General features: G+C 43.7%; 1 protein-coding gene across 1 annotated transcript in view; it reads right to left on the bottom strand.

Moving 5' to 3' along the window:
* The window catches only part of GPC3 (glypican 3), a 456,271-nt gene extending 445,973 nt beyond the window's left edge, over window positions 1-10,298 (bottom strand). Inside the window, exon 1 of the mRNA XM_012474320.2 lies at window positions 9,979-10,298. Coding sequence (XP_012329743.1) covers window positions 9,979-10,153 — 175 coding nt within the window. The 5' untranslated portion in view covers window positions 10,154-10,298. The remainder of the gene's footprint in view (window positions 1-9,978) is intronic.
* Between the last annotated feature and the right edge of the window lie 3,906 nt (window positions 10,299-14,204).

Genomic DNA, 14,204 nt, shown 5'->3' with positions numbered 1-14,204 from the left:
CCTCCAACTGAATGTTTCCCTTCTTAAAATGTTTTCAAGGCTCCTCATCATCCTTGGATACAACTCACACTCCTCAGCATTTCCCATCTATTTTTCTAGTTCATCTTCCCTCCACTTCCACATCTGTGCTCTGAGCAATCTCAACTATTCCAGTGCAACAAATTTGCCATTTTGTCTCTTAACTCTGTACCTTTGTACATGCCTTACATGATAGTGCGCCGCCCCCCCCCCCATTTTCTGAGACAGGGTCTCGCTCTGCCACACAGGCTGGAGTGCAGTGGTATGACGGTAGCTCACTGTAGCCTTGAACGTAGCCCTCTTAAGATAACTAGGCACACTTTCTCCTTAGCTCAAGAGCCTTCAGGCCTCCACATGGTGCCCAGCTCCATGGCAGGCCACAGTTGTGCTGCCTTGACATCTATGTTTTTCTTTGTCTGGATCCCTCGCTAGGCAGGGAGCTCCTTGCTGGCAGTGATTTTTATCTTGTTCATCAGCTCCTAGCTCAGTACCTGGCATAGTGCTCAATAAATGCCGGTTGAAGTAAAGAATAAATTTTTAAAACTTTTAAATATTTATGCAGAAATGGCATATAAAGTTCATTATTAGTGAGTTCCTTTTCTGCAAATTTCCATCTGTTTTCCAAAACAGATAACTGTGGTCCTCAGTGCAATCACTCCATGAAACTTAAACTGGAAACTGCCTCTTGGGTCACATTCTCATTTCTACGGCGCTCAACATGGAAAGGTGCCAGTGCTAGAAGTAGTTGTCCAAAGTGGGCCAAATTCACATTATTGGTGACTGTCACTACTTAACAAGGATAACATCTGTGTACATGGGGAAATGATGGAACTTGATTTTAAGAGTAGTAGCTCTATGATAACAGTGACAATTAGCTCTGAAACCATTTCAGACTAATCCAACTGAAAATGGCTTACTCAATCTCTGAAAGCTGTACCTACTAGCTCTCCCCAGCATAAATTAGGATTAGTTTCTAGATTATTAAAGGCAAACACATGTAAGGATATTATATGTGTGTATGTATGAGTGCACAAATACGTGTGTGTATGCGTGCTGGAACCAGGCAGGTTGCTGGAAGTCAGAAGTGACAGACACTTTATGAGTGTGGTTGCCTTGTGTGTACATGAGATATATGAAAGCAAGGCTTTCATGAGACAAATGTAAGGTATGATTGTGAAAGACCACCTACTGCTTAGAGTAACAATTAACTTTCAAACGGTTTAAATAACATAACTATTTATCAATTATTGCTGTCTAAATAATAGAAATATTTCTATAAATACATAAAATCCATGAATATAAATATATAAAACATATCCAAACATGACACTTAGGTAAAGCTATAGTTAAAAAATATTCTTTTACTTGTCACTTCCTCTGCAATTTTCAGTTTTAAAAGAAGGGCAACTCGCCGAGTGCAAAAGTGGCTCACGCCTGTAATCCCAGCACTTTGGGAGGCCGAGGTAGGAGGATCACCCGAGGTTAGGAGTTCGAGACCGGCCTGGCCAACGTGGTGAAACCCCATCTCTACTAAAAATACAAAAATTAGCCGGGTGTGGTGGTGGATGCCTGTAATCCCAGCTACTCAGGAGGCTGAGGCAAGAGAATCTCTTCAACTCGGGAGGCGGAGGTTGCAGTGAGCCAAGATTGTGCCACACTCCAGCCTGGGCAACAGAGCGAGACTCTGTCTCAAAAAATAATAATAAAATAGAATAAAAGAGGTGCAACAAGGCTCCCAGGGCCACAGAGAATAGATAAATATGTTTCAAATTCACCATCCCTTCTTCGGTCTCTGCTGCAAATCAGTTTAGACAATGAAACACTCAGAGAATCAATATTCTATACTTATATGCCACCCCAGGATCTCACTGGACAGTGGTCAAGTTTTCTAGACTATGTCTTTAAGTTTTATTCTTACATTCATTCAAACTAATTAATTAATTACATTAAAAACTCTGTACAAGGCACTCTACTCACCACTCTAGGGGATATCACGATGAATCAAACATGGCTCGTGCATTCAACGACCATAGGGTCTGGAAGAGGCCATGAATAAGCTATGTATGTCAAAAAACATGGATACTAAGTGAAAAGTACAGATGAAGTATTTCTCTGAACCAAATGCAACTGGGACACCCTTCTGTATTATCTCTGCACACATGCAAATTTCCATATTCGAATGTTTTCCAATCCTTTCCGTCTGTCGTGTGCCAGTTAACTTTCTAATATATACCAAGTGAAGGCTTTTAATCTCCTCCCTATATCTGTCACTCTAACTCGTCCTCTCTTCACCATGTTTCCGTCAGCTTCAATCATTCAAACCAAAATTTGACAAAGAGCAATGAAGAATCCCAGGGTGACATGAAACACACTGTAAGTACTGATACGCAGGGTTTGGGAGAGAGGGAGCAAGAGCCATCATGAATGAGAGGGGTATGCAAATAGAATTCTGATTTTTGTTTTCAAACGGACATCATCCCTTTCTTTCTTATTCTTTTTCCTACTTGGACCTCTATTTGAAAGAACTTCCCATCAACTTTCAATTAGTTGACCTAGGCAATCAATTGAAAGTTTGGCCTAATGCAGACAGAAATCAAGAGAACTCTCATGAAGCCCTTTATCCTACCCAAATGAAATTTCCATGGCTGAAAATCCACTTTGGATTATGTCCTATTTTTTTTTTTTTGAGACAGAGACTTCTTCTGTCACCCAGGATGGAGTGCAGTGGTGTGAGCTCCACTCACTGCAGCCTCTGCCTCCAAGTTCAAGTGATTCTCCTGCCTCAGCCTCCTGAGTAGCTGGGATTAGAGGCATGCACCACCACGTCCAGTTATTTTTTTTTATTTTTAGTAGAGATGGGGTTTTGCAATGTTGGCCAGGCTGATCTCGAACTCCTGGCCCCAAGCAATTCATCCACCTTGGCCTGCCAAAGTGTTGGGATTACAGGTGTGAGCCACCATGCCCAGCCTGGATTATGTCCTTTTTAATGTACATGTATGAAGCTTGATGTCTTAGGTAAGAAATGCCAAACACTGGGGAAAAACTTACATACATTCGGTTTATGTTTCCATAACTGGCACCAAGTTGCATTATTTCCACAAACCTAAATACCACAGATCTATAAGGTGAAGATAAACACATGCATTTATATATATATATATATATATGTATACTGTATCTTCAATTTTATCTTGAAATTACTTATAATAGCTTTATAGACAAGCACAAAATACTTACCTCTTATAAGATTTAACTAGTCTTCTTCTTCTAGACAGTTATAGTACAGCCAAATGAATTAATCTAATATCCTTTTTCACCTTCTTATAGACAACAAATGGATTTTTGACCTAAAAAAACTGGTTAGTTTTTTAGGAACCTTAGTATATTGGTAAAAATAAATCAACTACTTAAATATTGGTTTTATGGAAATGTTATGCTTGTAATACATTTCTAACTCCATTCATTCATTCATTAAGTCTATAAATATATATTGAGTACCTATTATTTGTACCCTGTACTGTGCCAGATACTGGGATACAAAGATGAATAAGATATAGCCCCTAACTTCAAGATGATCACAGTCTAGTAGGGAAGATACCATTAGCAACATGAACTTCAAAGTTGCCATAATCGGGGATTTCTAATTTTCCAGTAATAGACTTAGTTTCAAAAGGCCATTTAAAATTTTACTCTAAAGTTGTACCTTCTTCTGGATTTATAAGGAATGAAAATTTTGAAAAATACAGAATATTTTCAAAATCATCACTTCAACTGAGACATGTACATCTTCCAGCTTTCAGGAGGCTGGACGGTGGAAGTTTCTTTTATAATAGCTTTGACTTCCCAATCCCCTTCTTATTGCCACTTCCACTTGCATTTTATCTCCCTTCCTATCAATTATTTATCAATATAAGCCTATTAAGTATGCTTCAAAGAGCTTAGTAGATTTAGTAATCTAGCATATAAATACGATTTCAGCTACTAGAAGTAATTAACTGTTCGGAACACTAGCAATGCGTTTTGGTCGTAACACTGACTCCCTTTTATTCATGAGGAAAAATACAAACTCTCAAATTAGGCTTTGTCCAGCTACACACAAAAAGAGGGAAAAGTGAAAATGCCTCTCTTAGTAATCAATTTGGATTCATTTTTGTTTAAAAAATTGCAAACAAGTATTTCTGATAATTAACACTTGGCTAATTGAACTTTAATTGCCCTAATTGGAACTATAGAACTAAATCTTCTTTACTTTGTATATTCAACAAGATATTCAAGTAAGACTACAATGTTCCAGTGAACAGTCTCACCCCCACCCCATACATGTAGCATTTCAAAACACACATTTTCTCTGCTAATATACCCACCTTCACCTTGGTTTGTGAACAGCATCCTCCCTGTCATTATGTCTCAGAAGGTAAATTCCCATTATTTTATGCTGTCTCTAAAGCCAGTCTGGGGCCTGTAACTTGGATTCTATTTTCTGATGCTCATTTCTTAATGGAGTGCCAGGGATCCTGTTTCACCAGACAATTTGCTAAATATGGGTAGATGAGTGTGAGATTTTTCTGCCCACACTTTCCATTAGATCCTAGATTACCAAAAACATCAAACCCATTTACAAGATTGGCTAGGACTGAATAGATATTGGCTCCTGGAATAGGCTCTTGAATTGAGCCCGTACGTGAATTCTGATCCCAGGTTACAAAAACCTGTGAGGTGCTTCAACAGGTCCATGCATGTGTTATAGCTCAACCCCCAAATACGGTAAAATCAATCTTAGCAAGAAAGGTCTAGCTGACATTAAATCAAAGGGGGCTTGATTTAATAGATGTCCTACAATTTATGTGCTGTAATAATTGTTGATCGTTAATGATACTAAGCCAGTCATAACAATGCTGCTAATTTCAATTTGTTATTTGGGTACTCAACAATTTAATAAGCCCTGCTGATGGTGAGAGTTGCCAGCTAACTGAGGTAAGCCTGCATCGGTCTCCAGCCAAAATATATGTAGGCTGAAAAGTTTGTCCACATGTATTGTAACAATTTAGACTTAGGTTTTTAAAATATGTAAGATGACATATGGCTTAAGAAGGTATATAAGAGTTCATAGGGAATACATAATGATCTAGAAATCCTATTTTTTTCAATTATTTACTAATGCTGTATGGCCTTGTGCTCAACACTGCTCAAAAGCAGTGCTTTCCCTTTAAGAGGCTTATAATCTAAAACATACAAATAACCATATGCAGAAAAAAGCTAGAGATCAGAGTAAAAGGAAGCATTCACAAAAAATGTACAAATTCAGCATGCCAGAACTTTTCAGTTGAGCAACATGATCCCCAGTGAAATTCTTTCCAAATGATGTATCGTGTGCACAAGTTATAAGTGATTATCTTCAATTTTCTTAGAAATGAGTAATAAGATACCTCTTAAGACCCATGCTTTTGTATATGCATCAAATACTGAAGTTGGCGTGGTCATTGATAGCTGTCATTTAAAAAGAAAACATATTTGCTGTCTTGTCTCATACCAGACAAATCCAGGACTCTTCTCCCAGATCGGTAATAAGCTGCCTTTTTCTAGGCTACAGTGAACAGCAAACATTGCAACTCTAAAGATGGAAGTAGCAGAATGCTCAAAAATATTGCATCAAAATATTGGATACAACCTACCAGCCCTTAAGAAAAAAACATATTGCAAAACTGACACCATCTGCGTCATTTAGCATCCATCAAAATTATTCTTATGTCTGTATTTCCTAATGCTTTCAAAATGGAATTTGCTCCAAGAATTAAGAAACTCTTTTTAAGATGGCAGCCCTATTAAGAGACTTCTCCCTATCTCCCACTTCATCTCTTCAGTTCTTTTCCCTTACCCAGGCTGGCTATTGTGACCATTTCAGCCAATTTCCTGGAGGTATTTTCTAGCCCTTTTCACCCTTTTAATCCTACAAGTTTCCTGGGAAGCCTGTTTACTTGTATGCTCCCCCACTAGACTGTGAGCTCCTTGACAAAAGAGATTGCATCTCACTCCTCTCTGCACCCCCAGCACCTATTACAGAGGCTGCCAAGGAGTTGGCAGTGTTAGACTCCTTTCAGCCCAAGGTGCCCCACAAATCATCAGCCATGTCCTCCATCAGATTGATGGCTCCCTCTAAGCACAGCTTGGTATCAGTATCAGGATTCGTGTACTATTCAGACCACATTTGAAAGAATTCTCTAACTGTTGCAAGTTAGTACACAATACAGAGGTTTTTGCATTGTTCAAAGTTTCAAAGTTTTAACAAATCACCTGGTCACCCAAATGTCTAGTGCAATCTCAAAGGAGAGAAAACCCTTCCACACCTCACTTCTCTCTCTCGACATTAGGACCGCTAACTGCTTCAAACTAATTGGGGAACTGCAGCTGGCAACCCAGATACGGAGGCTAGTTCTCACACTTAAACAACAAAAAATACCAAACTATCTCTTTGTTTCAAGCACGTTGCTTTTTATTTTTATGTTGTTTCATCTATTTCAAGAAACTCCAAGTCAATTTTGGCTGTTCAAGGCTGCCTTTTACCCATACAGGCATTTGGCCTTCTGGATCGGTTCTCACACTTTCCAAGACCCTCCAAGGCAAGAGCCCTCAATCTTTTGGGAGTTGCAACACCACCACGATTTGTTTGATTTTCTCATTTCCATCCATTCCTTACTCTACCCCCTCCCCCGACAAAAGTGGTGTATGGCATTCATAAAGTGAATTACACTTGATTTTTGTTTAGAGGAATTTTTTTCCAGACTTCTGTAACATTCCCTTGAGACAATTGGAAACATCATTGTCTGATTACTAGCTCACTTTCCTTGCCTAAAATTGTATCCATTCTTGATTGCGCCTGTGGGTAGGTTAAGCAAAACAAAATAAACATCTAGACTTATGAGCTCATTGGCTCTATTCTGAATTTTTCTAAATTAAATAAGGGCAAAAGAGCTGAACTGAAAGTCAGTTATATGGATTTTTCTGCCAAATGCTAACTCTGTGCGCCTGGTTTCCATCTGTGGTGCTTTCCAAGTTACAAATCCTTAAAAAAAAAATAAGTGGGGTATGAAGAGATCTATGGATTTTGGGGACATGCTATTTAGATTTGCTATCCTGTGACCTGAACACTCCAAAAGAAATGGGAACATGAGATTGTAAGGCTTTAGATCAGCTTTGTGGAAGTCTAGTGTAGTCCTTCAGCACCAGTGATTTATTTTTTAGCCTGGCTGATCTCAAATGCCATTTAGTCTCATCCATATTAGCATAAGAAATGTACCTTATTCAGGCTAACCCAATTCTGCTAATAGCCGAAGTTAGCAGTCAATCCCAAATGCTCCCCCTAAGTGAAACAGGACATTCTTGAGGATTTCTCCTTACTGTGACTGAATCTCATTTGATCTGGGACAAAGAAAGCTTTAATGCAGTTAATATAGTGCAGCAGGCAAACTGAACATGGCTTAAAATATGAATGCGGAGGGGGGAAAGTCAAGCGGTCATCATGATGGTTCATAACTATCAAATAATTTTCAGCTCTCTTTCAATGTCCAACCACTGAACGACAGCAGCAAATTACACATTTATTCACTTTGAAATTACGCATTTGCCATTGTATTTACTCTGCCATTACTGTCTCTTCCCTAAAATATTGATGAGCTCTTTCTACACACGAACATTAGGATTTCCACGTTTTCCATATCTACAGTGACCATATTTGTCCCACCAAAATTCAGGACACATAGTTTCATGCCAGTACACAGTATTAGAAACCTGCAGTGCCCCAGAAAAGCGAGGATATATAATGGTAGCTGTATGGGAATCACCATATTTGAAATTTGGCTTGGCTCCAGTGTGAGTCAGGACAGTGTCTCCCATGTAGAAGGTGCTCAACAGTGTTTGTGCTTGTTAAATAGAACTGAAGCAGGGAATGTTGCGTTTATATGATGAAACCCTTGAAAAGCAATTTCTCCTATACAGTTTGTGAAATAGTAGAGGAAAATAAAAAATCTTTATTACAAGTCCCTCTTCTCTCTAAGAGTATGGCCATCCCTAGGCCTAAAGGGAGGGAAGGAGCCCAGGCCAAATCTCATACACACAGTGTGTGGGCCCTCCCAATACTGCTGCAAAGAGGCAGGCAGCCAGAGAGCTGGGGGAGATTGAGAGAGGGTGAATGCCTGCATAAGTGTGTGTATGTAGAGGGGGGTTGCTAAATGACTATCTGTGCTGTCCTCTGGCCTTTTTCTTCTAGGCAGCACCTTTACCTCCCGGCTTCAAATTAGCCAAACGTGGCCCCAAATCCCAACCCTGGACACATTCATCTTGTGGGGGCTCAGCCTGTGAGGATCAATTTTTACATTACCAACAAAAGCATGTTCTCTAGCCTTAACAATCTAATTACCATGGCACTTCCAGGGGAGAGAGAGTCACTGGTTGTTTCAGTTCTATGGAACTGATTCATAGGTTGCCCCTTACAGCTCCTGCACACGCCCACGTGGTACATTATTAACTCTTAACAGCGGATGAGGTAGTTCGACCCTCCCTTAGAGTGAAATCCTGCAAAGCAATATTTAACATATGCGCAAATGCATTTCAGTTACCAAAAAGGGTGACCAATTACCTTTGCAACTAAACAGCAGGCTCACTCGGCTCTTTTCATCAACCTAAAGAAAAGGCTGAGGGCGCGCTGGCTACCTAGGTAACCTCCTACCAGTGAACGCTGGCTGGCAGCGCCCACTGGGCGCGCATCCTCATTCACAACTTGGTCCAACCATCAAGCCCGCCTCCATGACTTGCTGAGAGCCACCAGCCAAGTTTTAGTTAGGGCTGCTCCCTGATCCTTCAGAAGCGCGGGACGCGCGCCTCACTGGATGCCTGAGTTGAGAAGAGACCCTGGAGGCCACCAACGTCTCACGGTTAGCGAATACGACTGGCCGTTTCTTCTCAGTGCACCCCTGACAAATTAACCTGCTTGAAATTGACTATTCTTGTCCGTATTGTCAGTGTAGCAACTTGTTCTAATTGGATTCTAAGGCGGGTGTTAGGAGCCCAACGGCTGGACAGTCATTAGTACAGAGCCATTAATATTCATCTGTTGACAGCGGCAGCCCTCGGCTAATGTTAAAATACGTCCTTACGGCACGATCTGATTGTGAGAACAAAAGGCAGGCGTTCAGAAACTTTCCTCCACCTAAAATCATCTTCCCTTTAGGGTCCAGCCTGTCAAGAAGGCAGATGAATTTGGGAGGGGGAGGAGTTAAATCATCTTTGGACTCCTGCTCTCGGGGCCAGCAGCACCGTTTTTAAAGCGATTTCGCTAACCTATTTAAGGGACGCTGTTCTGAAGGAAAAGGATCAGTCCTCCTCATTTTGGTGACCCTCTTACTCAAAAGTTTGCCTCAGTGTGTCTTCACCCACCGCTGCAGATTCAGAAATCTGTCCTCAACTTTGCTTGCACTTGGGCCCGTGAGCTTAGGAAACCCAGGCTGGGTAAAAGAGAGCATGGGGGGCACGTTGGGGAAAAGACAGCTGGACTGTGGCCCAGCTAAAGCTGAAATTCTGACATGTATGTGTGAGCAAGGATGGCAAATTCCCGAGGCACTAGCTCGGCTGTGGGGCGCCAGTTCGCCGAGACCCAGCAAAATAGCTCCCACCTTCTTGCCCTTCCATAAAATGGGCGCTCACGAGAAGGCAATCCCCACGGTTCCTCCCGCTCGCACCTTCTCTGACAGCAGCGTGAGACTGGGGGATATGGGCTCTGTCCGCACACACCCTCTCTCCCTCCCTCAGTAGATCCAGCCAGGCCCCAGGCACCCGACCACTCCCAATTGTCCAGCTTCAGGGCGCACGACTGCAGCCCGGCGGGGCTAGCGCGCTCGCAGTACAGCCACCACACACGCCCCTTGCTCCCCGCTGGGCGCAGGGAACGCTCACGGGACCCTTCCTCACCTGGCACGGGAGTTTCGGGCACCCACTTGAGTCCGGGCTGCAGTCTCTGGAAGAACGAGCGGACTTGGTGACAGGTGGCGTCCGGCGGCGGCGGCGGGGGCTGCGCCTGTCCCGGGCAGTCTAAGCTGAGCAGCATCGCCACCACCAAGCACGCGGTGCGCACGGTCCCCGCCATCCTGCTTCGCAGGGAGCTAGGAGAGCTCGGGAGAGTGGCAACCGGAGCGAGAGCAGTCCCAGGACTCGGCAAGCCTGGCAGTGGCCCTGAGGAGCAAGAGACGTGCCGCTACCCAGCCGCTGCAAAAGTTTCCTCGCAGCTACCTGGGCGCTGGGCGAGGGCGGGAACCGCTTGGCGGCGCGGGGCAGGGCGGGGCTGACTGGGGTGGGGCGGGGCGAGGAAGAACGGGGCGGGGCGAGGCGAGCCGCGCTGCCAGGGGGCGGTGGCGGTCCTGCTGCTGATAGCCTGCGGAGTGCGGGGGACGCGGCGGAGGGCGCGGCGTGCAGCGCGGCAGGGGCCACTGGGGCACCGCAGCGCGGGGACCGGGCCGGGGCAGTGCTGGAGGAGGTTGCGGAGCGCGCGCGATGGCTCCCGGCAGCGGAGCCCAGCTGTCCGCTCGCCGCCGCTCCACACAGGGCGCTTTGGCATAACTACTGCAGAGCGGCTGCAGGCTCGAGCGCGCTGATTGGCTTCCCAGCAGCCGTCCTCTGACTGGCTCTGGGAGAAGTTCCCCAGCCTCACTCCTCCTTCACGCCGCTCATTGGTCTACAACCTGGAGGGCTTTTCCCTTTAGGATTTTTACAACCTTTTCATCCTTCCTAGGGGCAGATGGGGGTCCCTGGCTTAGGTGCCGCTCCGCTTCGCCACAGGCCTTCTTTCAGCCTGTTCCAGCTCTTTCCTGGCCACCAGAGCCACACAAGGTCTTCCTTCTCCACACAAAATCCACCTCCTCATTCTGCTCTCTGAAGAGCTTCCCGCGAACCGTTTTCCTAACGCAGCCCTGACCGGGTTCTCAAAGCCAACCCGCAAATAGTCACGTTCAGGAGTAGCCAGGTACCACTGGGCTTTTCACAGCCTGCCTCACCTTTGAATACTGTGTCTAAGAAGTATGACAACCCTGTGGCTTGCTAGATTTGATTCTATAAAGCCGTACAAAGTCAGAGAAAGCACCTGATCCTGGGGTGTTAAAAGAATCTACTGCATGATAGTCCCAGGTGGCCCTTCATGAAGCAAAGCATAACTGGTGACAACTCAATAACCAGGGGCTTAAAGCCAGCCTCACTCATTAGAAAATCGTAATGATGTAATGGTAATGTATAACACAGCAAATTTATTGAGCCAAAGCTAGCCTATTTCATAGATGGAGTAGAAGGCTATTTGAAAGGTCTCCTACACCCAAATCTCACCTCTCCTGCTTAGATTTCACTATCAGAAATCCAGTTCTTTGAGAATCACATATCTCTCCGAGGAGGAACACATTTAGTCATTACCCATATGCTGCTAAGTAGGGATCTTTAGCGTGGATTCTTTTTATGACCCTCCACACTCTAGTCCAGTAGAGAACTCAATAAGTATTTGTATGATGAAATTACTTAACACCTCAACATGAATTAGTTTGTCATCTGATGGCATTTTTTCTGACCTGATTGAAAGTAGGTTTTGAAGGAAAACCTCAGCACCAGGAAATTGTCTGAGGTGTGCAAGGTCTAGGGAGAGGAGGTTGTGCTCCAGGACCCGGGAGCTGAGAAGGGAGGCAAAGAGGGAGGAAGGTCATGGGGGAAGTTCATTCATCCATTTATTCATTCGGTAACAAATATTTGAAATCCTACTGTGTTCCAGGCGCTGTAGATTAAAAACAGACAATGAGAATACAAAGATTAACCAACCCGCGTGGTACCTGACCTCAAAGAACTGCAAACTAATGGGGGAAACAACCAAGTAGAATGTTAACCCACTGTGTGAATGCTTAGATAAAGCTCTAAGGGTTGGGGGGATCAGAGAAAGTGTGCCAGAGGTAATGATGCCCTAAACTCAGACTCAAAAGACCAGTAGGAGTTTAGGTGACACAAGCAGATGGGGAGAAGGGTGCTGAGGCAAAGAAAGCAGCATAAGTAAAGACACTGAGAGGATAGGGCTTGGCATGGCCCAGTTGGAGGGTGGGAGGTGCAAGTATAGATTCCAGCTTGGGGAGTTGGAAGAGCTAAGGTGAGAGAGGTAAGCAAGGGCCAGATTATGCAGTCTTGGAGTCATGTGGAGGAGCCTGGGGAACCACTTAAGGAAATTTTCAGCACTGGGGGGTGCCATGATCATATTTGCCTGATTAAAAAATCCTTCCAGCAGCAGTCACTGTGGAGAATGGCTTGGATAAGGCAAAAGATTGGAAGCAAGGAGACCAGTTAAGAGGCTGTGAAAATAACCCAGACAAGAAATGATAAAGTCCTGTAGCAGAGAAGATTTGGAAATGGAAAAAATTACTGGAGATATTTAGCATATAGAGTTAAAAGGGCATGGTGACCTAGTGGATATGGGGGATGGGAGAGAAGGAGTCAAGGACGGAGGGCTCATTCACTCTTTTTTCAACAAACATTTCAGTGTGGGCAATGTATCTGGTATTCTTCTCCTACTTCATAATTTTGCCTGGGGCTAGGCCTGCGCCTGCATTGAACATTTGACAAATGACATATCCACTTTAAAAGAAACACCAATTAAGAGTCATAATTTGGCTGGTGAGTTTGATATGTTCCACCTGTGGAGCCCTGTGACCAAAGGGCAGATTGGAAGGCAAGCATTGATTGAATTTCATGACCTTGCAGAGGAAGACATGACCTCCCATAAATTCATGATCTTCCAGAGCTCATGCAACTAACTACAAAGGCAACAGTTGTTTTCAACTACTGGGTACTGAGTACCTGGAAAAGGGGGACTGCGACTTATTTTTAATATACACTTTCATATCTAATACACTTTGTATGAGCTAGGACAGTGCTTCCCAAAGTGCAGTGTGTGAATCCCTGGGTTCACTGAAGTGAACCAATGAAGTTTTTGCTTTTCATTTTAGTAAATATTTATTTTAATGGTGGGTTAGAAGAAATATATGTAACTAGTACATCCAACCCATGATTTTGTTAGGACAAAGCTAAGTAACTGGTGCCATGATAAATTTCGATAAAAATGTGAGTGGGTTTGAAGAAAAATACTTAATAGTAATGGGAGTATGAAGACATAACAAAATATGTGTGCAATACGTGAATGACTAGGATGTGGGCTATGTTACAGGCAAGCTGGCCCTGAGGTTTTGAAAAATATTTCTTTGGCCTAAAAGCTTCTGCTCCCACTCCAAGCAGCTACTTCAGGGCTTTTAGCTAACCTAAGGTAGGAGTTAATAAAACCTGCTAGGTTTAAGGAGTGGTTCCATTTTTATAAGTGCCTCTCAAAGACTTTCTAACCTTCCAGTCCCTAAGTGATGACTCTAATAGCCGAATTTCAGGCACTGAAACTGACGTGGAGGAAAGCTTGCAGGAAAGCCATGAACAGCTGTCTGCTCTGCCTACCCAGTAACTTGGAATTTTACTGATGAAAATCCAGTTCCTTAACTAAAGCATACAATCTGTTACATTACATACTATATACTGCCCAGATGGGCGACTGGTGAATTAAGACTGGGTTTTCTTTTTGTCTTTTACACAAACAACTGTCTTACCTTTCAAGGCTCCCTTCCTTGTGTTAGAAGTAAGGCCAGTGATTCATCCTTACTCTTCAGCTACAAGAGACAAAGAGAAACAATCAGTCTAGAAATACAAAAGGATGTGCTGATTGAGCCAGTGTTCACTTTTGACAATTCATGATTCTGTGCTTTCAGGCCAAGTTGGAAGCATTTAGATAACACTGTTGGGCCCCATCTTTCTCTTTGGACCCCAGAGGAAGGCTACCTAGCACAGCAGGCCCAGAAGAACTTTTCTTCACCTTTTGCTCCTAGTCTCCAGTTTGAAAGAATTCGAGAATTCCCAGCTGTAGCCAGCAGCTATTATCTTGCTGTAGCTGGGAGGAGAGTCTGGTTCCATGGCTCCAAAAGCAGCATAAATCAAGTTTTCTGGGAGAGGGTTAAGAAAGGGTGTTCAACAGCTGCCGCCATGGGAGGAGTTCATACACAGCCGTGCACACGGCCACACACGCACACACTGTTTGTCTTGGGCCCAGTTTCCTTTGCCCCCCAGGTGATGTTCTCCTCTCC

This window comes from Aotus nancymaae, unplaced genomic scaffold (genome assembly GCF_030222135.1).
Source record: "Aotus nancymaae isolate 86718 unplaced genomic scaffold, 86718_ANA_hifiasm-v0.15.2.pri h1tg000004l, whole genome shotgun sequence".
Lineage (NCBI taxonomy): Eukaryota > Metazoa > Chordata > Mammalia > Primates > Aotidae > Aotus > Aotus nancymaae.
This window is presented reverse-complemented; position numbering and strand designations above follow the sequence as displayed.